At 32.5% G+C, this 27,262-nt stretch overlaps 1 protein-coding gene and 1 long non-coding RNA gene across 4 annotated transcripts in view; one reads left to right on the top strand and one right to left on the bottom strand.

Moving 5' to 3' along the window:
• The window catches only part of BCHE (butyrylcholinesterase), a 59,233-nt gene that overhangs the window by 5,585 nt on the left and 26,386 nt on the right, over positions 1–27,262 (top strand). For all 3 annotated transcript variants that reach the window (XM_054580304.1, XM_054580303.1, XM_054580302.1), the window contains one exon: positions 1,386–2,910. In XM_054580304.1, the coding sequence (XP_054436279.1) occupies positions 1,394–2,910 (1,517 nt within the window). In that variant the 5' untranslated portion in view covers positions 1,386–1,393. Of the gene's footprint in view, positions 1–1,385; positions 2,911–27,262 lie in introns of those variants that run through there.
• LOC129076099 (uncharacterized) lies at positions 1,380–26,629 on the bottom strand. Its single transcript, XR_008529716.1, has 3 exons — positions 26,439–26,629; positions 25,724–25,901; positions 1,380–1,475 (listed from the first exon to the last, which is right to left on the bottom strand). It is a non-coding gene; the product is annotated as an uncharacterized LOC129076099 (long non-coding RNA).

Below are 27,262 nucleotides of genomic sequence, written 5' to 3'. Positions count from 1 at the left end.
GAGGAGATTCTGATTTAGAAAGAATTTTACACTCAGGGATTATTCACTGCATATCTGCACATTAGTTAGTTATTAAAGTAAGTGCAGCTCGTGAGGTTAAATGTGTTAGCATGTTCGGGAGTACTGTATTTTGATAGTTACAAAAAAGACTAAAGTTGAGAAATTACTAGAAAAAGTGGGAGAAGCAAAAGTAACCTTTGAGATTGCATACAGGAATAAGCCATTAGGCAAAAAGGACCACAGAAAGGACCACAGAAAGGGCCGCAGAAACAGAAAAAGACAATAATACAGTAAGGATCCTTAAAGGTTCTTAACCTACTTTACAGTTATGTCAAGAGCCAGGCAGCCATAATTAGAACTGTAAATATTTCAGAGAATGCATGGGCTTGTATTTCCTCCTCTAAACAAGGTAGAAATTATACCTGCAATAAATAGACCACAACTTAATGCCACTTATGATGAGGTTGTGTATGCTAAGTATACATACTCATACATGCTTGAGAAAAACTTCCTATACAAGGGGTGGGGGACCCACAAGTCCCAGAATTTATTTATAAAAAATTGTATATTTATTCGTACATGTTTAAACTTTGTTCACCTTCAGAGTACTCTCCATTTGATGCAATACATCTATCAAGACATTTTTTCCACTGCTCAAAACTGTTTTGAATTGATCAATTGTGATACCTTTTACAGCTTCTGCCATTTTTTGTTTCACTTCTTCCACATGGACCAAAGGTTTACCTTTGAAGACTTTTTTTCATCCCAGGAAATAAACTAACAAAAAAAAAGTTGCTTGGGATGAGATCGGGTGAATACAGAAGGCAGGGCATGTGGGTCATGCCATTTTTGGTCAAAAACTGCTGAACACTTACCAAGATATGGGCATATGCTCTTGTAAACCACCCATTATGAAATGGGCAAACACATTCAAAGAGTCTTCAAAAAAATTCACTGAAGCTGTATGCAGCTTCTCATAACAAAAGCCAGCTCCTACACTTGATACAGATGGGTTCCTAGAACACTCTCCAAAGTGGAGGAAACCTGTCTTACAATGAGCTTGCCCTCCAGAAAATAATTCCAGTTCATTGGGTCCCCACCCTTTAACATACTAAATCTTCCCTACAGAGGTTTGATAATAAATTTTTCCAAAATGAAATAGTTTCTGCTTTTTCATTCTATGTACTTGTTTTTGAAATTAAAAACTAAAATATCTCCAACTATTTCCTGGGTTTTTTATATAAACCTTTGCAGGGTTGCAGACTTACTATTTTTCATCATTTGTAAGATTAATTAGAGCTGCTATATTATAGTTAGTTATCATCAATAAAATATAATGCCAGGTGCATGAGGCTGTTAAAACTTGCTACTTACCTCTCTTTCAGAAACCAATATGCAGAGCAAGGGTACAATCATAAACATCCAATTTCTTTTGCGGCTTCTTCTACTCTGGCTGCTTGTCGGGAATTCATGCTCTGAAGAAGACACCATCGTTACAACCAAGAATGGTAAAGTCAGAGGGATAAACTTGTCAGTTCTTGGTAGCACAGTAACAGCCTTTCTTGGAATCCCCTATGCACAGCCACCGCTTGGTAGACTTCGGTTCAAAAAGCCACAACCCTTGACCAAGTGGTCCGATATTTGGAATGCCACAAAATATTCAAATTCTTGCTATCAGAACACAGATCAAAGTTTTCCAGGCTTCCTTGGATCAGAGATGTGGAATCCAAATACTGACCTCAGTGAAGACTGCTTATATCTGAATGTGTGGATTCCAGTACCTAAACCCAAAAACGCTACTGTAATGGTGTGGATCTATGGTGGTGGTTTTCAAAGTGGAACGTCGTCTTTATATGTTTATGATGGCAAGTTTCTGGCACGAGCTGAAAGAGTTATTGTGGTTTCAATGAATTATAGGGTGGGTGCCCTAGGATTTTTAGCTTTACCGGGAAATTCTGAGGCACCAGGGAACATGGGCTTGTTTGATCAACAGTTGGCACTTCAGTGGGTCCAAAGAAATATAGCAGCTTTTGGTGGAAATCCTAAAAGTGTAACTCTCTTTGGAGAAAGTGCAGGAGCAGTTTCTGTTAGCCTTCACTTACTTTCCCCTAGAAGTCACCCATTGTTTACCAGAGCCATTCTGCAAAGTGGATCTTCTAATGCCCCTTGGGCAGTAAAATCTCTTGATGAAGCTAAGAACAAAACATTGACCTTAGCTAAGTGTATTGGTTGCTTTAGAGAAAATGAGACTGAGATAATCAAATGTCTTCGAAATAAAGACCCCCAGGAAATTCTTATGAATGAATTATTCATTGTCCCCTATGGAACACTCCTGTCAGTAGCTTTTGGTCCAGTGGTGGATGGTGATTTCCTCACTGACATGCCAGACGCATTACTCCAACTTGGACAGTTCAAAAAAACCCAGATCTTGGTGGGTGTTAATAAAGATGAAGGGACAGCATTTTTAGTATATGGTTCTCCTGGTTTCAGCAAAGATAACAACAGTATCATAACTAGAAAAGAATTTATGGAAGGTTTAAAAATATTTTTTCAAGGACTGAATGAATTTGGAAGGGAATCTATACTTTTCCATTACGCAGACTTGTTAGATGACCAAAGAGCTGAAAACTACCGCGAGGCCTTGGATGATGTCGTTGGAGATTACAATTTCATATGCCCTGCCTTGGAGTTCACCAAAAAGTTCTCAGATTTGGGAAATGATGCCTTTTTCTACCATTTTGAACACCAGTCATCCAAACTCCCTTGGCCTGAATGGATGGGAGTGATGCATGGTTATGAAATTGAATTTGTCTTTGGCTTACCTCTGGAGAGAAGAGTAAATTACACAAAACCTGAGGAAATTTTGAGTAGGTCCATAATGAAACGCTGGGCAAATTTTGCAAAATATGGGTAAGTGCCAATTTTTGTAATTATTCTGCTTTTGGGTTGTTTGTTTTGATTTGCTTAGCTTTGCTTGGTGTCTGGTGCAGACTTCATTAAAAGCACAGAAACATTTAAAATATTTATTCTCTTTGTACTTTAAGCTGGTTTTGTTTTTTATTACATAGCGGATTTCAATTCTTTGCATTGGTGTGCTTAAAAGAAACCATCAACAAACTTTTATGGAAAACTATTCTGTGATATCATTTCCAAAATACTGCAGAACACTTTAGCAATGTAAGCCAGCGTTTGTAAGAAAATAGATGTTTTCCTTGAGAACTGAAATTACTTTAACCGTGCTTTTTAACTTGAAATTTCTTAATGTTCACAGGTTGAGGAAAGAGTAGAAATTTATCTTTTCCTCATTCTTTTAAGCAGGGGTAGAGTCCTAACTGATACATGCACAAACACACCAGCTCAGGGAAACCAAAGGACAACATAGTCATGGGATTGGTCCTTAGATTACCCAAAATGCAGAGTTTGTCATGTTTTTTGTGTTTTTCCCCTAATATGTTTGCTCAGAACTTTCGGGTGACTTGTGTTAGACAGGAGCTACAAGGCTCCTCATGTGTAGCTAAACTGTTTTCTATGTGAGGAGTCATATGGCTAATAATAGGTAAACAGAAACTTTACAAAATAGCATATTTTCCTTCCTATGTTAAAAGTAGTGTAATATTATGTCCTTAAGAGTCAGCCTGGCTGGTGTGGCTCAGTGGATTGGGTGCCGGTCTAGGAACTGGAAGGTTGCAGGTTGGATTCCCAGTCAGGGCAAATGCCTGGGTTGCAGGCCAGGTCCCCAGTTGGGGGTGCGCGAGAGGCAAATGATCCATCTCAAACACATTTCTCTCCTTCTCTTTCTCCTTTTTTTCCTCTCTCTCTCTAAAAATATATAAATAAAATCTTTAAAAGAAAAGACTCAAGAAAAATAACGTTTGAATATACATTTTAATTTGTATATTTTCTAAATATACAAATGTATTTACAGGAAATAAGACTTTAAAAACTGCCTTTGTAAACCAAAAATGAATTTTATGCATTGGAATATTTGTGTCATTTAGAATAATTAAAAAATAGAAATTTGGGCATCAATTTTTAAAAAGAGTTCTTATAAAAAATCACCAATTAATTGATGCTTTACTCCAATCAGCCACACTGCTTTTTATAATTGAAAAGAATGTTGATAGGGATATTATTGTTTTCTGGTTTTCTTTTCCAACTCTCTTTTGAAAACTATTGTAATCCATGTTATTCTATGTATCTTTCTACAAAATACTTTTATGATATGATTCTTTAAAAACTTTGATACTAATTCACTGTGCATAAGGCTAAAATTCTTCCATCTGGCATTAAAAAGCCTTTCTAATCTTGCTGCCAATCATATTTCTCAATAATGCCTGGCTTCTTGTTAGGACAATTATTTCCTGAATGCCAAAGATTTCAAGCTTGTTCTTGTCATGTGCCCTATTTAGGACAACTACCCCTCTTCTTTAAATAATACAAGTCTTACTATTTTTTAAGGTCCTCAACAATGAATGTTCCATCAAGCATATTTTTATTTCTTATCATTTTAATTGCTTCAGACAACTTTTTTTACTCTAACAGAAGTTATTGACTATTCCTTGTCCTTATACTATGTTTTATTGTATCCTGAGCCTCCTAAACTAGACTAAACTAGCTTCTTTAAAGAAAAAATTATAGTAATATTGGATACTCATGAAGGTACTGACTTGGATGTATATGCATAACAAATATTTAGTTAATGGTTGAAGGAGTAACTGTAAAGGCATGAATAAAAAATATAATTTTTATAAAATACATGGACTATTACATTATTTGAAGTTGTGCAATATCTTGTGCCTTTTCAACATCAATTTAAATTTCTGCTTAAAAATCATCTTATTTCTAGAGCTGAATTAGAATTACTTATATCTTATTCTGTTCTCTTCCTAAAGGCTATATTCAGATTAAATTATTTAAATATGTTTTTACTTCTTTCTTACAATTCTAGAGGTTATAAATAACTTAATGTGAAATAGTTCTTAAAATTATTGATTCCTATAATTTTAAAGGGCTCCATATTTTGCATGTTGAAATCACCAAGAAATATACATCTTCGCATGTCACAGTAGAAAACACTGAGAATCAGATTGTGGTAAATGTCTTGTTTATGGCACTAGATAGAGACAGATCAAAGAATAGAACCTGTGATACTTAATAGAATAGATTGTTTAATCCCAATCTATTTCTATCTTAATGTGTGTTAATGGGAAATAAATGAGGGGTTGACATTTTTTAATTATAATGATAAATTCATATATATAAGCTTATAAACCAAAAGATTAAAGTTTGTAAGTAGTTTGGCCACAAAAAGATGCCATTTTAGTTGATGGGTTTCTGTAGTCAATATTTACACATTTGAACAGAAATATTTCATATTTGTTAAGAGTTGACATCATGGCAAACAATGCTAATCTTCTGATGTGCATTATTCTTTTTCAAAGCAGACTTGTGAACCAATATAGAAGCTTAGAATAGTTTAAGTAAACCCCAGTGGAAACAAAGTTGTTAAGTGTTAGGGTCGGAAACCTAACTCTGCTCCTCAGTCCAGGGAATGACACCTGGAGCTGCTTTTAAGTGCCATGATAGGGAAGGTGGCTGCTACTGGCTGCTACGAGGAAGTAAAGGCCTGGGAAGCTGCTGGACACTCTGTTATGCACAGGACAGTCCCCACCAAAAATAATTGTTCATTCTAAATGCCAATAAGAAGAAATTGAAAAACTGCAGATTTATACTTCCACATTACCCAAAATATGTTAAGAAAGTAAAAAAAGTAGAACTAGGAGTTATAGTTATTCAGAAAATTCAAGATCACAGTTTATAAAATGTGTTAATAAATTTTTCTCCTTCTTAAAAAATGGCAAGTATATACTGTGTTTCATTATGATTAGACTCAAAATAATTTTCAATTTTTCTTGGTGATTTTTAAAAAATTTTGTCACTGAATTATTTAGTAGTCTGTTATTTAACTTGCAAATATTGGTAAAATTTTTAGCTCTCTTGTTGTGGATTCCTAATTTAATCTGGTTCTAGTAAAGGACTATACTCTGTAAGAGGTCCCCTTTGATATACATTGGGAATTATTTTATTACCCAGTATATGATCAGTACGAGTGATTATTTTTTGTGCTCTTGGGAAAAAAATGCACATTCTTCAGTTATTTGACATGATGTCTTTCATAAATAACTAGTTCATGGTTGCTCAGGTCTTCTGATATTCTTTCTCTTTGTTGTCTACTTGTTTCAAAGTTTGACAAATAGGTATCAACATCTTCAACTATAATTGTGGATCAATTTATTTCTCCATTTATCGCTGCTGGTTTTCCTTTTATAATTTAAATCAATGCTATTAATTAGATGGACTTTTAAGATTATGTATTCCTGAATGACTGTTTTATCATAATGAAATATCTTTCTTTGTCCTGAAGTTAACTGTGTCAGACATTGATAGATGTATTGTTTCCCATGCTATGTTTACATAATATACTTTGTTTCCTCTTTTTACCTAAACCACCTCTGTGTTTTTAAAAACCTTTCTTACAGTTGGCGTAATTAATCCATTTAACATTTAATGTGATTATCAAGAGGGCTTTGTTTAAGTACACCATCATGCTATATTTCTGTGTTGTTTAAATTTTATTTATTAATGAGAGTTTACATTCAACACTTTTTTGTATTAGTTTCAGGTATCCGACACAATAAATGGACACTCACATAGGTTACAAAGTGTTCCCTCTGGTAATACAAGTGCTACCTGGCGGCACAGTTATTAGAGTATTGTTAACTGTACCCCCTCTGCTGCGCTTTACATCCCCATGCTTCTTTTATAACTGCACATTAAAACTTCTTAATCCCACCATCTTTTTTTAACCTGCCTCCCAATACCTCTCTCCTCTGTGTCAGTTTGTTCTCTGAATCTATGAATCTATTTCTATTTTGTTCATTTATTTTGTTTTTTAGATTCCACATATGATATTTGTCCTTCTCTCTCTGGCGTACTTCAGTTCCATCTTGTGTGTTGTTTGTTTTGTTTTTAATTCATCATTTCTATTACTCCTCTGCAGGGTTTTTTTTTTTGCATTAACTGATTTTTTAAATTTATTTTCATTTTTATATAAATGTTTTTGTTTCCCTTTAATTTTTTTCCAGTCGTTGCTTTAGGACCAATTATTATTTATTTAACATAAAACAATCTACTTAGAGTTAATATTGAATCACTTCATACTTTCTGTCAGACATTTCCCACTTTCTTCACAATTCATGCTCCCCATTTTCTATTTTAGTTTTACTACCTCTTAAATATTATTTACTTTAAACAATCAGTAACTGTAGAAATGAAAACAGAAACATAGTCTTTTATATTTACCATTTCCTATGTTCTTTATTCTTTCCTGTGGATTCTAGTTTTCATCTGGTATCGTCTTTCTTAATGCTAAAGAACATTTTTTAGGATTTCTCATTGTGCAAATTGGCTCATTACAAATCCTGTCAACTTTCTTTTATATGAAAATATATTCATTTTACTTAAATTGAGGGATTTTTTTAAGAATATAAAATTCTGAGTTGATCTTTTTAAAAATTTTTTCTTTCATCAGTGTGAAGATGTGTTCCATTATTTTCTTGACTTTTCAGTTCTGATGTGAAGCAAGACTTTATTCTTATAATTATATCCCTGCATGTAATATCTCCCCTGCCCTACCCCAAAGTTGATTTCAAAATTTTCTCTTTATCTCTAATATTCAATTTTTTGTTCATAATGTTATGAAGTGTCATTTCTTTGTATTTTTTTGACGGGGTCTGGGATACTCTAAGATATTTCCTGTTGATTTTAATGTCACATTTGAGATATTTTGTGTCAGTATTTCATCAAATAATCTTTCTACATCATCCACATTTCAATCTTCTTCTAAACTCCGATTATACATATACTAGGCTGTTTATTCCACAGGTCAATAAGTCCTCTTCTCTTCAGTTTTGCTTCTACATTTCAAATTAAGTATTATTTTTATTGATTTCTCTGCAAGCTCACTGACTCTTCTACCTTCTCCAATTTGTAGCTGAAGGCATTGATTTAATTTTTTATTTCACTTATTTTAGGTTTCAGATCTAAAATTTACTTTTTTAGTAGTTTCATTTCTTTGCTAAGAGTTCCTCTTTGTTTCCCAATTTAAAAGACTGTTTATTAAGTTCTTAAAGATATTTAAAATAACTTCAAGGTTTTTTTTTGTTCATCTAATATCTGGTTCATGAGTTTAGTTATTATTTTCCTATTTCTTTGCTTGCCTAATAATTTTCAAATTTATGCTAAACTTCGTGGATGGTATGCAGTATAAATTCTATATTATTTTATACTCCTCTGAAGAATATATGCTTCCACTGAAAGATATTTTTTATTTTATTAGTCAGTTAAATTAAGGGATGTGTATAGACTTGAATTTGTCTCAACTGTAGAATAAGCTTAGTTTTATATTTTGTTAGAGTGGATCCATGGAAGGTCCAAAATATTTTATAGACTCCGATTTGGCCACACTAAAAGTCTGCCTTCACTGAGGATATTGCGGTACTTGGCTTAAGAATCTGGGTACAGACTTGATCTCATTATATTCCATATTGGTAAGGTATGGAATTTCATTCAGCTAAACATTGAGTACTAATGTTTAACAATGAGATATTAATGAGATGTAAACAGAATTTTGTCGTGTGTGTGTGTGTGTGTGTGTGTGTGTGTGTGTGTGTGTAGTCTAGGCCTCAGCCAAAGATCTGAAGGGAACCCCTGCAGAGAATTCTAGTTTACCCCTTTGCCTAGTTTTCTTCTTTCTGGAACTCTGCCACACAGATTCTAGCTTCTTCCATATTCTGTAACTCTTATTTCTGTCTCTTAACCTCAGCAGAGCTTCTGTACTCTGCTGTGGCTTAAACATCCAGCACATTGGGCAAGAAATCACCCTCATAAGTAACTGCACTAAACATGGACTCAACCAGAAGTTCTTGTTTCAATTGTCATACTCTTGTGTTGTCTAAAAGCGAATTCCTGAAACAAATTGCCTTGTTTTTATCCAGTATTACAATTTTCATTTTGGGAATGCTAATCTATTTTCAATCATTCCATTATGGACAAAGATAAAAGCCCCGTCTCTCTCTGATCCACGTTTTAAGGGAAACTTAACTCTTTATTTCTCCTTTAGTTATATGAACTCATTTTTTTCAGTCTCTTTAAAATGTATTAATTTCCAAAGCATATAAAAACATTTATAATTTGAGTCCTTAACAAAAATAAAGAAAATATTTTCTGTGGTAACATTAAGAGGTGTTCAAATTTGGTATCTTTAGTTGCAGTGCTTATTACTTGCAAAATAGAACCATAACATAAGTTAAGCCTTTGCTAATTGGAATTGCCATCCATATGTCTTTTGATTGTTCCTGCTTTAAACTCAATCTCATCTCTAAAAATGAACTTAAAATGTTACCCAAGTAGCACACAGATCCGTATGTGCACTACATCTAATATACTATACTAATATATGTTGAAATATCAGTATAACATATGACCATCAATTATTCATCCAAGCAATAACTTGGTGACTGCCAAATTAAATTAAACATCACCTAATGACATCTTTTCAGCACTATACCAGGAAATTGGTGAAATCAAACTTGATCTATCAGCGAAACCAGAACAGCTAAAGAAGGAAAGTAAGACAAAATACAATTACAACATAATGTAAAGTAGAGGAAGATCATTATTCTAGGACCTTTTTAATTGCCTTCTACTGTTGTAGTAAAACATCTTTTGTTTACTATAACCTCACTGGGTATTATACTCAAAACTTCTCTCTTGCATTAGCTCAAGGATGGCCATTCACAGAGTAGTTACACAGTTTTCCCTGTCACATATGACTGCCCTGATATGTCGAGTGTTAATCTTTCTACAGATCCTATGTATACATAACCTTAGGCATATTATTTAAAATCTCCTACCATTTTTTTAAATCTGTAAAATAAAGATATAAATATACCTTTCTTACAGACATATTGAAATATACTTTATCTTTGACAGGAAATTGCATTTCTTCTTTCCATGAAAAAATTCAATTTTCCTTTACCAAGCACAAACTACTTCAATCTATTTTTATCTAATATTAAACTTGGATTCCCAGAAATGCACAATTTTCAGCTTAATGTTAATTAATCAATTAAGTTTTCAGACAAATAAAGGTAAACTGAAAAATTGAGGCAATTAACCTCTTTCTTTTTATTTTTTTATTTTTTGGGTGATAATTAATTTATTTAGAATCCCTCTAAAATAGTTAATGTTTCCTAACATGTTTTTTTGCCAGAAATAAATGCTATAACACAAGCCACTTTTATTTTATCCTATTTTGATATCATGGAAACAAAAAATTAAAGTAGTTGTAAGTAACTTTACGACATAATGGTTGCTACTATTCTCATGTATTTTATTTATTGTTTACTCTTTTCCACTGCACAAAAGGTATGATTTATTAAATAGAAAAAAATAAATTATTAAACTTTAATTCCCATAGTTTACTGCTCCATTTGAAAAAATTAGAACAGTTTTTGATTTTTTTGTACTAGGAAATAGGTGTGATTAGGCTAAAGGCAAAGTCATAATTTCTTAGTGCACAAGATACTTGTAAACTAATTGAGGCAATTTAAAGGTAAGAATTTTTCTGTGTACTGGACTATAATTGTAATCATGAGAATTACAGATTTTCCAGGTTTCTAGAGCAATGGACTTTTTGATTTGAATTATTTGGGAGATACAGACACACACACACGGAGGGATGGGTGTTTCATGTGCATTAAGATAACTGCATTTACTACTAGAAATGCACTCAACAGCAAAACATTTTAATATGTATAATGTGAAGTTCATTTAATAATATTTAGTGTTTAATAGGTATATTTCTAGCTTGTTTACTTATATAGATACACAAAGTAATTTAAAACATAAAATTTTAATTCTACTTATTTTTCAAATGAGAATATTTGTATTTTCTTTGTGTATTCCTCAATTATTCATACCTGGAATTGTTCTATATTTCCATAAGATAGAAGAAAAACAGGAAAAGTCAAAGGAAGTGTAAGTGGAGATCCAGTGCTCCCTTATTCTAAATCTCTATATAAGAATTTAGCATGTATATATACTCATTATATAAACTTTATGCAAATCCCTTCACTAACAAATTAATTTTCAAGTTAAACTTGAATATATTCATTTATTATATTTTTTCAACTTAAATAATATTTTAGAATATCATGACAACACATCTCTTAAAGAGAGCAAAAGGATAGCAGTTAAAGGCAGTTTTAACATGAATGCTACCATTACACCGATGAAGTAATAATACAACAATTAGAATAAAAAAATGCTCTTTGAGAGAGGGAGGGGGCAAGGGAAAGTGGTGGGGGGTAGGCAGAGACAAATGTATTTGAAAAAATAAATTTAAAAAAATTTTTTATGTTAAAAAAAGAAAATAGTCATTTGATAAGATATGTTTAGTTTTTTCAATTTTTTTATGAGTGAATTAGAGAAAAATAAATAGTATGGAAAACATTTAAAAAATGCTGAAATGATGAAACTAACAAACTTTTTATTTCAGATGAGAAAGTGTAGTTATAGGAGAAAAGAGAATTGGATCAAATACTTGACAGAACAAAGATTAACTATGACTCAAGGCTATTAACTTTCATTTCCTTTTATTATCCATTTACCAGGCTGCTTTCACTATGAATTATTGAAAGCATTCATTAAATATGGTTAGGAAATGCATTTAGTTGCAAACTTATAATTTTCACATGTTAGCATGCTGATACCTGCCTGGTTAATGTTATAGAATTAAGGACAGAGAACAGACTAAAATTAGACATCATGACATATAGAGACAAGTTTAAGTTTGTGAAAGTCTATCATCTGGCCATCTAGTCCAATTATTATCAGGATTATAATTAGATTTTCTGACAGCTAATAGTTCATGTGGTTTCTAGACTAAAGAAAAAATCCTTATCCTCTGATTCTATAATTATTGTGGTACATTATCATAATTAACCTAACTGGAACATTTTGATGACTTTGCAAAAGGGCAAAGGTTCAAACCCCCTTGGATTTATTTTATTGCTATCACGATGTCATTAATGTTCTGTTACTTCAAGTCTTTTTATCCCTGCTTAAGAATTAGGTGAAGGATTATTTTGCAAGTAATAAAACTATAAATGTTAGCTGCAACATTCCTGTTTAAATACTTCAACTTTACCAGATAGAATAAATATGTAGGTAAAAATAAAAAGTATATGCATTAGTATAACTTATTTGAAGAGGAGGAATTACATCATGAGACAATTTAAAGTGTACATAAGATCACTTGCAAAACTGTTTCAGAGTGCAGCAATATTTTATTATCAGTGACAGTGGAATGAGATGGAGAAACCAGATCCCCAAATGGCTTCATCTATAAAAAGAGCTATAAAACTAAAATATGTTTGACTAAGTGTTTGAAAATACTCTTTCTACTCTAGTGAAGAGGGAGAAAACTAATGCTTTTGTACTATAAGAGGGCTCATTAAAACATGGAAAATCATATTTAGAGGATCCATATACTTGGAAATAATGTGATTTATTCTCTATGGTTTCCCAAGTTATGTTCTGTATTAAAAAAAAACAAAACTATCACATTTGTAAATCTTAACTCAGTCTGGCATTAGAATTAATTAATCAGTTATTTTTAATTAAATTCATAATATAAATGAAATATATAAATATAAATATTATAATAAAATGTAATATAAGTGTAATACTTTAAAAAATTTGTCAGATACAAAACATGTAATACTTTAAAAACTTTTCAAATACAAAATAATAACTTCAAACTTCACAAAGAAAAATGTAATTACTTTAAATATTTTTACTGTATAAAATCATATGTGGTTTTTACTTTTTAATCATCATAAATAACTACAATGTGTTTGGTTAGATTGATGAGATCCAAGAAAGCATTCTTGCTCAAATTTGCCTTCCCAGTCAGCAATGCTCAAGGTCAGAGTGCTAAAAAGCATAGCTGCATTTTCTTTTTATTTTCTATATGTTAATATATTTCCTGGACTTCTTCGTAGTGTAATAATTGGTACTTTTAACCTGTTGGGGTGACCAACAGATTTATCATAAATGAAATGTTAATATTAACTTGTCAACAGACCACTGTTATGTAAAAGCAAGTGAGTCTTTACCTTACATATATTAAATTGAATTATTTTTGGTGTATCAGTCTGAAAGGGTTGCTATCAGAATAATATATATTTTATTAGTGTTAAAATATTAATTAAATATATTTTATCTGATAATTCATTTCAAACCAAAATAACGCGATATTGTCCCACGTTAGCTTTCATGTTTTGCTTAAAATCCATAATGCCAAGTAAGTGTTTGCTGTTTGGGTAATGTTTCTGGAAGTTTAAAAAATTACACATTTTATCAATCTTCTTAAAATAAGAATTTACATTTTTATAGAGCACTTGTTAATCACGAATTAAAATTTTTTGTGTGTGGATGGGTCATGTATTATGGTGGTTTGTTTATATTTAGTCATTGAACAAATATATTTGAAAGCCTATATATATCAGGCATTACCTAGGTAATAAGGATACAGCAGTAATGAAAATATATGCAGGGAAAAAGATTTAAAAAAACAGAAGAAAAACACAGAGAAAATTTCTACCTACCAGTACCTTAGGATCTAAGGAAAAAGACAATAAACAATAAACATATAATATATTTTATAATACCAGAGCTCTAAAATTACTAGGCACAGTCAGGGGCATAGAGCGTGATGAGAGTGGAATGTCAGAGCAGAGTGACTGAGTTAATCATGTGGGTATCTGGGAGAAAGTTATGTGAATATCTTGGAGAAGTTTTCTCAGAAGAAAAAGCAACAAGGGCATACCTAAGACTGAAGTTTTTAAGGTGCTGAAGGAACACAAAGCAAACTAGAATGTGTGAGTGCTAAGTGGTAGAACATAAAGTCAGAGAAGCAGAGAGGACCAAGATGTTTATGATTTGAAACTTATACCAGTCCATGGTAAGTACTCTGAATGAAACAGTATGCCACAGAAGATTTGGGGCAGTTGTGTACCTTATAATTATACTAAACTTTTATATGCATCTCTCTTATCAGTAGGTAAATAAGGTTGAAACAGAAAGGCTAGGAGGCCTATATAAAAATCTAGGTGAGAAATAATTGTGTCTTGGATTTGGTTTAAGTGGCAAGAAATGGTCAGATTCAAGATATGCTTTGAAAGATCTGATTATATTTACTGGTAGACTGGATGTGAGATATGAGAGAATAAGTGGAGACAAGGATGAGCCATGGGATTTGACCTGAGCTACCAGAAAAACAGAGGTGACGTTTCCTGAAATAAGAATGACTATGGGAGAGCATAGATGAGAATTTGTAGTCACAATTGCATTTTAAGTTTCAGGTGCTTATTTGCAGATGCTTGGAGCAACAAAATAGCTATTCAGACACTGAAGTCTGGAATTCAAGAGAGTGGTAGGAGCTAGAGATGCAAATCTGATATTGGCAGCATGAAGATGGTATTTAATGCCATTAGACAGGGCTCTGTCATTTACGGAGGCTGTAGACAGAGCAGATGTCTGGACATCCCGATGTTAGAGTTCAGGTAGAGGAAGGACAACCAGCAGGGAGAATGAGTAACCAACGAGTTGGAAGGGCAACAAGGAGAACAAAATATCTCCCCAAGATCAAATGAAGAAAGCATTTCAAGGAGGGAACTAATACATTTATCAAATATAGAATGAATATAATGAAAACTATGTAGAACTCTATGTAAAGGTCTGTGGGTTTGGAAACGTGAAGGTTATTTGTGGCAAAAATGTGATATTTGGAAAGAATGGTTGGAACAAAAGGCTTAATGAAGATTCTAAACAGAACGGGAGGAGAGGAGTTAGAATTGCACTTTGAAACAACTTTCATAAAGAGCTTTACTCTGAAGTGGAGTGAGGAAATCAAATCAAGGTCTGTGGGGACAAGAGGGGGAATGAGGCTTTTTTTTTATTGTTTTTGTTTTTATATGGGAGATAGCACAAAATGTTTTTGTGCTGATGGGAATGGTACAGTGATTAATGTGACTAATTTGGTTTTGTGTCAGCATCATAATCACCCACCTAATTTTATTGAGTTATTTATTTTCTTTTAAGAAAACAGCGCATCTAAATACAATGCAAGCCACTTACAAGTCAGGCTGTTAGTAACTTGGATTTTGTGGAGGACAAACTAAAGGAATCAAAAGATGAGAAACAATGGGGAAAAAACCAACACCCAAATATTTTGAACACCAGAAAAATCTATCATGAAATATGTCTTTGATACAGGGTTGATTGCTAAAGTAAGTTAATAATAATAATAAATAATACAAAAATTAATAAGTAATACTACAAGAATAAACTGTTTTGCATACTCACAACTATAAATCTACTTTTACCCACCCCTGTATTTATTCCACATAAGGGTTGTTTGTATTTTCTCACTTGGAACCTATTGAATTATAACACTCCCTGAATTTTAAAGAATTATCCTTTTATTTTTTAAGATGAGAGACAAATTAAAAGCAGCAGTTTTCTGAGAGCTAAGGCAGGAAGCGAGCAACTTTACAGTAGTCCCAGAGGTCAGAGACTAACAGCAAGGCAAGCAGCTTGGGGAAGAACCTCTGTATGTGAACTTGTAAAAATAATGACAAAATATTAATCCCGAGACCATGTAACATACTATATAGTGTCTTCTATGTGTCCTTTAGCATTTGGGGAAATATGCAATATCAGAAAAATTAACTTGATCAAATAAAACAAATATGCTAGAATAAAAATAATAGTTCTTGAGGACTACTATTTGCATGTAATAATTATATTATAAAATATTTATTTAATAAATAAATATTAAATGTATTAATTATATATGTAATTTGAGCGGTACACTTTTGAGCAAGATTGTTTCATTGCTTTTGTTTTTATATTATAGTCTAATTAAAATTTAACATAGCTGCTGTTTCCATGACTGATTTAAGAAAGTAAAAGAATAATTATATTTATTTTAGTTATTGATAATATACTGAAACAGTTTCATTTCATAATTGTTGTGAAATAAATTTCAGTCCAACTAACTTATAACAAACAAAAGTAAAAAGAAAAAAAAGGAAACTATCACTAACTGTATATTTTCATGTATTAAACCTGACTCAGATGTTTATGCTCTTCCAGAAATTTCCCCTCAGGTTTATCCTCTGATCTTGCCACAGTTCGCCTTTTAAGACAAAACAACCACACCAGTTCTTCATTTTCTGGTATACTAAAGAATGAAAAAAACATTTTAAGACATAAAAGGAGTTACAGCTTGCCTCAAATACTGCTAAGGAAACCAATGTCTGTCAATTTACTACTCATTTCAAATGGAAGAACTTGGTTCTCCAGATGGGTGCAGAGGCAGAGCTGATGGCACAATGCATTCTTACTCTCAGGGACAATTTGGCTAGTGATGATTGGTGTCCCAGTGACATGGTTCGCTCTCAAGGTGGAAAGCTGACAGCAAAACAACACACTCAAGGACAGAATGGGAACATGCTATAAAGTGATAAAGCTATGTTAAGTCTGCAGTGAATCCCTTAAAATACAACTTTACCACACATATGAAAGATGTGCATGTACTAGAAATAAACTCTTCTAGGACACTACACAGAGTGTATGCAAATATATTCTGAGTGGGCATAATCTTCTTAGTAGAGACAATATGTAAAATTTTCATAGACACTTCCTCTGTGAATTTGTGTCTGCTGCTGGAAAATTACAACTTAGAAATATATTATCTGTAGCTTATATTGAATATAACTATAGATAGTAAAACTAATTTTTCATCAGATATCTATTTTTAAAAATTCAGTAAACGAGAACATAGCCTACGTACAATACACTATTTTTGTCTCCCAAATAAATTTCAACTTCTACACTTGGAATGAAAATAAAGAATGTATTTAAATCAATTAATGCAAGGTCTATCACACAGCAATCATGATTAACAATAGAAATTTAAATATTACTAAGAATCATAAATATTAAAAAAAATTCTAAAATGTTTAAAACTCTGCTCACTTCTATGAAAGACCAAAGAAATAGTGGCACATTTCAATGTTACAATAAAATAACGTTTAGCTTGATAAATTTAAGTTTTTTTAAAAAATTAATTAACTTATTTTTTATTGTTCAAATGCATGTCGCCATTTACCTGCCACCACTCTCCCCCGCCCTACCCACCCCCAACTCCTCCCTGCAATCCTTCCCCACCTTGGCTTTGTCCATGTGTCTCTCCTACCTGTTCCTTGATCTGACCCTTCCCCTTCCCCTCTGTGCTACATCCTTCCCACCCTCCCTCCCTTCCTCCTGTCCCTGTTGGTTTCTTCTTTCTTTCAGTGTTGCTGGTCATATTTTCCTTTCCTGCCTGCTTACTTTGCTGATTAGGTTCCACTTATAGATGAGATCATATGGTATTTGTCTTTTACCACCTGGTTTATTTCACTTATCATAATGCTCTCATAGTTAAGGAATTTAATGAAGGGCCATGTCCTAGACATGCTTAAAGTCAACTTTTACTGTTATAAATTTAATGATCATAAAAACCATGCCACCTTTCTTGGAAAACTGTGTGTACTCTAGAGTATCATATTATGTACTTTACCTTAGAAGGTACTATGCTACGAAAGCATGCTGCCCTTGGATTACAAAAAAACGCATTCCACATGTGTGAGATAGTTAAAGGGGAATACACCTAACAAACATTTGTCTTAGGTACCACTGAAAACTTATTCTAAATACAAGCAATGGATCTAAATAATTATACATGTGAGATTACACAGGCACATCATTTCGGGAAGTAACACATTTTAAAGCATATATAATGTAAAAAATCTTTAAACTCTACTTATTCATCCTAACTTTTAATTACATGACACCTTTTTAAAAAAGTGTTCTTTAAGTATTTAAGTTGTACTTAATATGCTACATGAGAGACACACAAACATTCAAATTCAAGCCCGGACTGGTGTGGCCCCGTGGGTTGGGCCTGGCCCTGCAAAGTGAAAGACTGAGGGGGATTCCCCACCACAGCACGTGTGCCGGGGCTGCAGGCCAGGTCCCCGGTGGGGGCGTGCGAGAGGCAGCGGATTGAATGTTTCTCTCCCTTTCTTCCCTTCTCCGTAAAAATAAATAAAAGAAAATCTTTAAAAAGAAAACTGTTCAAAATAAACATTAATGTGGTCTTGACATAATAGTTGAAAATTTCATACATTTTTAAAAATCAAAACCACATGGAAATAGGATTTAGCTCTATTTGTACCTAGACTTCAATATTTTCACTCATTTTGCTTTATATTATTCATCCAAACCCCCAAATAGCCTCCATAAAATAAAGGTGAGACATGTTTACACTATAGAAAAATAAAAGTTTATAACAATTTTGTCATCCACAAGATAAATATGTATAATATTATGAACATCCATTTCTCATTAAAAAATCATTTCATGATTACTTGAAGAGTACAAATGGATTATTTACTATTTAAATGTACAAAATAAGGAAAAACTTGTGGCTTTTTTAGCATTGAAACTTAGTAATGTGTAAAATCAGAAGGAGTAAGTAACTCTAAGTATATCATTCCATAATTGATGATAGTTTTTCTCTACACTTCACTTTCATAACTCGCCCATAGATAAGGTTATATTCAGCATTTTTTATAGTAGATGGATCTGTTTTATTGATATGAATGGCATTTTAGAAATATATACATAACAGTCTAAGTACTAATCAAATTCAGTTTTCTAAAGTTTTAGCAAAAATACCCATAGACTTTAAAAATATAATATTTATTTATTAAGTTTTTACAGGATGAGCAAATTCATATTTAATTAAAGTAGAAGATATTTCATAAAGACAGTCATCACAATGAATTATGTAGTATTTCTTCATAAAATATCCCTGGAGCATTACAAATTAAACATAAAAGTTATTAACAGTATATACAAATTAGTAATGTTTCCTTATAATGTTTATAACTGGTATATAGAATAGTATACATTCAACAAATCCACATTTTTTAAATTGACTTTTCATCAGCACATATGAATTCATAAACAGCATCTGACATATCCATCTCTCCTTTTACAATAGCTGGTGTCAGAATACTTGACATTATTTAAAATAAGAGGACCATTCCAGATAGTCAGTTTTTCTTAATAAAATTTAACTCAACAAAATCTCAACCATAGTAGTATTACTGTGAGTAAAATGCTGTTTACATTAAAATTTCTAATAGTAAATTTTTTTCATTCTGATTGCAATAACTTTTAAATGAATATCGCAGTGTACTATGCAATGATAACCTTTTAAAAAGAACTATACGTATTTTCAAATATATTAATATGATTATGTTTCAGATGGAGGAACTTCAACTATATTTCTTAGGGAAACTTATTGGGCAAACAATCTTCTAGAAAATATTGCTTACTTTAAAAATAGTCTTTATTATGAGAGATTGCAGCCAAAAAAATATCATTTAATGTCAGAAAAGTAAAAAAATATTACAATTCACATATAATACATCAATCTGAAGAATTTTTTTTCTAAACTTACAAAAATAGACCAGGTGCTGGAAAGCTGAATAAATTAAAGTGAGGAACGTAATGAAAACTTTTTGTTTTTGTTCTATAATATTTATCTCAAAAATAAATAAAAATTATGCACTATTTGAGTTTTAATCTCCATTTTATTAACTAAAGGAAAAATGAAAATATGAAATATTATTGTTATATTAAAGTAAAAGTTTGGTAATATCTATTTAACCTATCCTCCCAAAGACATAATATCTTGATTATAGTTGTTTCCAAGATTACAATGTTCTAGTGAGCTATTTTTTCTCTCTCTAATTTAATGACAGAGTTTATCATAATCAACACATGAAAAGATCCTAATTTGGTCATTGTTACAATTAGAATATTATTTCATTATTTTGACTATTATTCAGACATATTTAAAAAAAAACTAAATAATAAGTATTAAAAAGACAAGATTGTGTCATTATTTAGGCATTTGGTTCTAGCCTTCATTTGTTTTATCCAATATTATGAACATAAATGATGATTATAAAAATCAAATATTTGTTTTAAATTTCCTCCACATCTCTTATAATATTTTATAGTTTCATTTATTGAACAAATATCTATTGAGTACCAATTATGTGTCAGGCATTGTACTAAATGTTGTGGAGTCAGTAAAAAAATCTAGTGCAGAATAAAACACAGATCTATCATCAAGGTGGTTACCACTTAATGCTGGAAGACAGAAACAAATAAGCGATTTACCATGCAGAGTGGTAAGGAAGATAACATGGCTAACTTCTGTAGAATAAAACGTAGAAGAACTGAAATCCAGTCCCAGAGTCTTATGGAAACATTTTTCAAGGTATCAGAGTCCTCTGGGAAGATGCAATAGTGTTTTCAAAAACCCAAATGTGATAGAGATAGCAAGAGAAAGTAAGAAAGCACATGTAGGGAGACATGAACATGGAGGGGTATGCAGACACCAGATCATAAATTTTGCAAACTCTGCTATTTGGAGGTCATATTCCTAGGGAACCAGATGGAAACATTTTGTTTTGTTTGTTTTCTTGTTTAAACCAGCAGAGAATGCTGTCACATTTGAATTTTAGTGAGATTATCTTGTCTGCAAGGGAGAAGATGGCCTAGAGGTGAGCAATAAAAGTGATGGGAAGGGTAATTTGGAGGGGTGTTGCAATGGTCCAGGGCAGCAATAACAATGAGCAAGATTAATAAGATTACACTAGAAATGAAAAGACCAAGCTGAAAATGGATTTGAGAAGTTCAGTGGACATATAACATAGGGTTTGGTGATTAATTAGACATGCAGAGTATGTAAGAAATACGTACATATGCAAATACAGTGCTAATAAATTGAAGACCTTAAACTCAAGAAGATCTTTATATTGCCCAGTATTAAATGTCCCTAGCCAATTCATTTCCCAAAATTTTCTAGAGAATATGTATATTTTGTCTCCCTTCAAAACTTAACCATTCCCCCAGTCACATTTTCAGTTATAAACATGCATTTACATAGAAAAAATGCTCTCATACTCAATCAGCTTACCAAATCTAACAACCTATTAAAATCACATCTATGTATTCTAATTTTCTACTGCAATGTACATCCTCTCTCCCATCTCTATTGTGGGTGGGATTCAGTGGAGCTCATTCACTCATGACTATGCAAGAACTTAGCTTTTAAAATTATTTGTCTTCTCTTCATCATCATTTTTCCTCTCCTTCATATTATTTTACTGATATACAACATCTCTAATATTAAAAGAAAAAAACAACTTCACATTGTTTAGTAGCCACCTCCTCATTTTCTTATTTTCTTTGACAGCAAAACTTTCTAAATGAGTTGTCTCTACCAATTGACTACTTTTCTTTTCTCATTCTATATTTAAACAATTCCACTATCTTACTCACCTCATGTTGACTGCTATCAAAATTGTAAACAGTGACTTACACATTACCAAATCATATAATCACTTCTCAATCATTTTACTTATCCTGTATTTGAATGTTGTGCATTCTCTCCTCCTTGAAGCATCTTCCTTAGTTGTTCTTGGGAACCCAGCAATCACAAGGTTGTGTTTAACTTCTTTGAACCTGTTCTTTTAGTCTTGGGTGCTTCTCCTCTTTTCCTCAGCTCTGATTATTTTAGTGTTCTAAAACTCAGTCTTTGGATATGTTCTATTTTCCATACATATTTATTACATGAGTGATTCCATTCAATGTCATGCTTCTAACTTCTATTGACATACAGATGACTTTCAAAGTTCTATCTGCAGCCCAGACCTCTCCCTGACCTCCTGGATCTCATGTGCATATCCACTTAGATATTTAGTAAGTATTGCAAACTTTAAATATCCATAATTTAAAAACTACTTTCATCACATGCTTCCTTATCTCAGTTAAAAAGCATTCCATTCTTCCACTTGCTTTTGCCAAAAACATTGTTGCCTCCCATTCTATCATTCCCCATATGTAATATGTCAGTAAATTATGTCCACTTGACCTTTAAAAAAAAATAATGAAGCCAGAACTCACTTCAAGAGTCCAGGTTGCTTACAATATTAATGCCTATTACACATCTATTAATCTGAAGCAGTTGTAAATATAGCGTGGGCATTGGGTGATATTAAAAAATAATTGTTAAGTCAAGGAACATGTATAAAGGACCCATGGACAAAGACAATTGGGGGGAAGATCGAATGTGGGATGTGAGAGGGTGGGTGGTGCTGGGGAAAGCAATGGGGGGAAAACGGAGACAACTGTAATTGAACCAAAAAAATTAAAACAACAAAAAATAAAACAATTGTTAAATGTATTAGACATGAAAGCACTGTTTTGGCTAAGTGGGAATATGTCCTTTTTAGGTAGAGGACAATGCATACTGAATTGCTTAGGTCAAGAATGTGATGTCAATACAACATAAAGCAAATAAAAAAATAGAATGACCAGAAAATGCAGGATTTAACCACTGTTTATCATTTCACTACGACTATTAAGGTTCAAACCACCATCATCTCCCATCTGGATTTTTTTCACTAGCTTTCTGCCTAGTGTCCGTATTTTCTGTGTTTGCTCAACCTCCATCTCTTTACAACACAACATCACAATTCCACTACAACTACATTGGTTTCCTCACTGTATCTTAACAGCACACTCCCATATTAGTTATACTCAGGACTTTATCGCTGAGTCTCCTTTGCTGGTCTCTTTGTCTCCTTCTCCATATATTTGCATGAATATATCCTTCTTTTTATTTAGATCACTCAAAAATCACCTTCTCACTGGACCCTTTTTGGCTACCTTAACACATATTCGATGCTCTATACAATTGACATTTTGGTTTTCTACTTATTTTTGCTCTCTTTGCACATACTATTTAGCTGGCTGATGTTAATCATCATCTCTCTCCCACCAAAAGAAAAGTAGGGAACTCTGTATATTTTGTTTATAACTGTATACCTGGTACATTGTTAGGCACATAATAGATAGTCAATGAATAATTGTTCAGTAAGTGAATAAATGAGTAATTGAGTTCTTCACATCTTCCCCACCTCTAAAGCTCTCCAAAGTTTAGTACTTAGATCTTTCTTTTTACTTTCTTATAATTTTTCCTAAGTAAGCTCATCTATTTCTACAATGTTTAAGCCCATATATATGCTCATGAATTCTGTCTATATCTTTGTAAATGTCTCCTACTTTTGCCCGTTGCTCAAAACCCCAAATTTTTGTGTGTTTAAATGCTTACCTTCTGTATTCCACATCAACAAATTCTATAAGCTCAACTTTCAAAATAGATCCCTGAATATCTGAGACCTGCCTGTTTTCAGTTTCAAGCCTATTTGATGTCACCAATGGATATTTTCCCATTTACTACATTAGCCATTCACTCTTATCCCACAGCTGTGTCTCTATAGTTTATTCTCCTCACTGTGGTTGGAGTTATCTTTTTAAAATGTAGTCAGATATTATCACTGCCTAGATAATTGCTCTCCAGTGACTTCTTATTTTATCTAGAATAAAGTCATTATCTAAAAGGGCTTACATGACATGTTCTTTGGATACCTCTGTTTAAATTCTCTCCCTGTTCACTGTATTCCAGCCAACCTGGTCTCCTTGAGACCACTTACTAAAATTATATAAATAAACAGGCTCTGAGAAGTTGAAAAACTTTGTGCAAGTTCAACTAATTTTTAGTAGTAGAGCTGTAATTCCAACTATGTATTTTGCAGCCCCTCCGGGTGTAATATATAATTGGGTGCAGTTTGAAGATATTAATTGAATTGGAGAACACAAAAAAGTGTGTGCATTGCAGAGGTTAAAAATGGTCTGGTCCCAGAGAGTTGAGAGAAAACAGATTGATAAGTATAAGTATACTAGGTCTGCCCAGAAGATATCCAGCCATGTAATATGAAAAATATAGATATTTATTGAAGAGGATACAAGAAACATTGTACCTAGGACAATGATGCCTCAGTTACCTTCAAAGTAGGCACCTTGAGACCTCACACGGTTCTCCTAATCACCATTAGCTGCTCTGTCGTATTTTCCTGAATCTCACTGATGGTCTGAAATCTCTTCCCTTTCAAAGGTGATTTTAGTTTTGGGAAAAGACAGAAGTCATTGGGCACTAAAACTGGGCTATAGAGGGGCTGAGTCACCTGGGTGATTTGATATTTTGCCAAAAAACTACACAAGATGTGATGCATGAGCAGGTGCATTGTGGTAATGAAGCTGCCAATTACCAGTTGTCCATAGCTGCAGCCTTCTGAATCATCTGAATAATTTTGGTGGAAGAATGTTCAAACTTAACACCAAATTTGATGCAGACTTGTTGCTCTACTCGCTCAGCCTTTTTGGATGCGACAACAGCACAGTACACATGCTCACTTAATGACGTCTACTGCTCCTACTGACTAGTAGAGTGAAGGTGTCATTGTTTATGCATTCACATTCCAGCCCACTCTCCTTGGTTGCCAGGTTACATCGATGTCGCACAAACCATTCTCATGATATTAACAATGGTTGGACTTTTCTGAACAGACGTCCTATATGCAGTGGCTGGGATTTCACAACCAGAGCCCAGGAAGGTGTTGGTGATGAAAGAAATATGGAGACATGAGAGTCCACCACATACAAGAATAATTAAAACTAAGTATGGATAAGTTTGTCAAGGAAGAGGATAGAAGCAGAAAGAAAATTGAGTTAAGGCAATGCCTTGGGAAACCAGAATATAAATGACAATTTTTAAAAATGTATTACAAACATTTGAAAAATAATGTTTTACTTGCTTCTGGTCACAATGACAGGGATTTTAAAAGTAGGACATAGGACAGGTATCTTTATAAAAATCTATATATAAGTAAGTACAATTTTAAAAAGTCCTGCAAATAAGTTTGTTATGACCTCTAATAAGATGTGTCTCTTTATCACCGTCGTTTTCTTCTCCCCTTATTTCCCTTTATATTGAGGATCACTGACTTATAATGTAGGAGGGAGAATTGTATCAAAAATATTTTTTTCGAACTACACAGACAAGAGTGAACTAACAATATAACAGAAAATAATGGTAGTAGTGAAAGAGACACAACATAAAAATAAATGCATATTTAAATTAAAAGCTATCTCATAGATATTATTCTTATCACTGTACAGACAGTATAAACTACTGGCAAATGTGTATTTGATAGAATGCATTTTTTTAAAAAAAGAGTTTGTTTGAAGATTTTTTTAAATTACTGTTTTAAAAGATGAAACACTATTTCAATTATTTCTTAATCTTAAAAATACTGAAATAAATCAAATTAAAAACTGAAAATCTAATCCCCCCACTTCCATATGAATATCTAGATATCTCTTTCACCTCCAAAAAAAAAAAAAAGAAAGCCTTGCTCTTTTGTTAAACTTCCAACAAACTATTATGGATTAGAAAGAGCTTAGCCTGTAGAGGAAGGTATACTTAATTTTGAAGCCCATGTTTACCACATAGTTGCTAAGGTAATTAATTCCTCTGTGTCTGTATTTCCCTAATAAAACTTACCTCACAGTTTTATTGGGAAAACATATCCAGTAATAGGTATGCTACTGTGGAAAGCCTGCGAGTGACAGCCAGAATGGGCTGTTCACGACAATCTTCACTGTTGCGCTGTTGTCCTCATCATATTCACAGCTTCCATTCATTAAACATTTTAGTAAGATCCATCATGGTTCTGAATACTCTGCAGAGGTATTTTATGTATACTTTACAATTACTCTGTGTAAAATGCATTTACATTCCTATTTTATAAATAAACCGATGATTAGGGAGTTTAGTCAAATTGCCCGAGGTCACACAACAAATAATACTTTTAATAAATGCTTTTTCTACCACGTTTCTTAATATTAAAATTGTTTTTAAATTATGGTACTTGAAGTAATGCTTCAGTGTAATGTCAGAAAAAAACTTTAAGTCATAAAATCAATATATTTCAGGAATATTGCATATCTTTATAAAACTACCATTTTCTATATAGAAAATAAACTTTATTTCACTTCTCTGATTAAGGACACTTTCCGCTTTCTAATTTAAAAGTTAAAAGTTATCTTTATCACTTTTATATATTGTATCCCATATTTATATTTCAAACTTCACAATTATATATTTGTATAAAATTAGAAAATATATGTGATCATATCAAAATAAATATTTATGTAGCTCTAATCATTAAAAAGCATGCAATTTAATAGTAATGGTAGTTTTAATTTTTCAGCATTACCTTAGCTATTTTTACATAAAACAACTTCCAAGCAACACGGCCTTAAAATTCACAAGTTATTAAATCATACTTTTCAGTAGAGAATAATTATCTTCATAGTTTTTATTATGGTGCCTCTGTCTTGAACGTAAGTAAAATCCTGTAACTGACTTAGCTGCAATTAATAAGTCATTCGGAAGTCACATTCATCATTGTCACTAAAGAAGAGTCTGGAAGAAATTGCGTGAGCTGTATTTAGAATCTATGAGAACTGCAAAGTCCACTCTGTTCCTCCTTCTCACATTTCTCTCTCTAGGTAAGAGCCAGAAAGCTGTAGCAGAGATGCAGAGCAGGAAGTAAGGTTTGCTTACATAATCCTTATTCAGTTCCTCTCACAACAATTTTCTATGACTCAATAGCATGTTATGAATTATTATATGCTCTTTACAGATATTTGGCTATACCTCTTGTCTTATTCATGGACAATACTACCATCTGAATATTTTAATACTTATTGCACTCTTGTTTTTCTTTCTTTTCTTTTCCTTTTTTTTTTTTTTGTTTAAATTTCCACGGATTAAATTGATGGATCTCTGATCAGGGACTTTGTCAGTTCTCTTCACTGCTCTATCCATTGCCCATAGAGAAGTTCCTGGAGCACACTAGGTAATAAATTTCAATGAATGAATAAAAAACAGCTTCCTGAAAAAAAACTTTTCAGTATTTTATTATGGATTTTAAAAAATCAACAAAATACTGTATATCATATAATACATTTCCCAATAGAATGGCCTCATGGTCTCACAGAGGAAGAAGTTATCTTTAGTACTTAGTGGAAAAAAAAC

The sequence above is a fragment of the Pteronotus mesoamericanus genome, unplaced genomic scaffold, assembly GCF_021234165.1.
Source record: "Pteronotus mesoamericanus isolate MK-2021 breed Mesoamerican mustached bat unplaced genomic scaffold, CSHL_Meso_final contig_116, whole genome shotgun sequence".
Classification (NCBI taxonomy): domain Eukaryota; kingdom Metazoa; phylum Chordata; class Mammalia; order Chiroptera; family Mormoopidae; genus Pteronotus; species Pteronotus mesoamericanus.
This window is presented reverse-complemented; position numbering and strand designations above follow the sequence as displayed.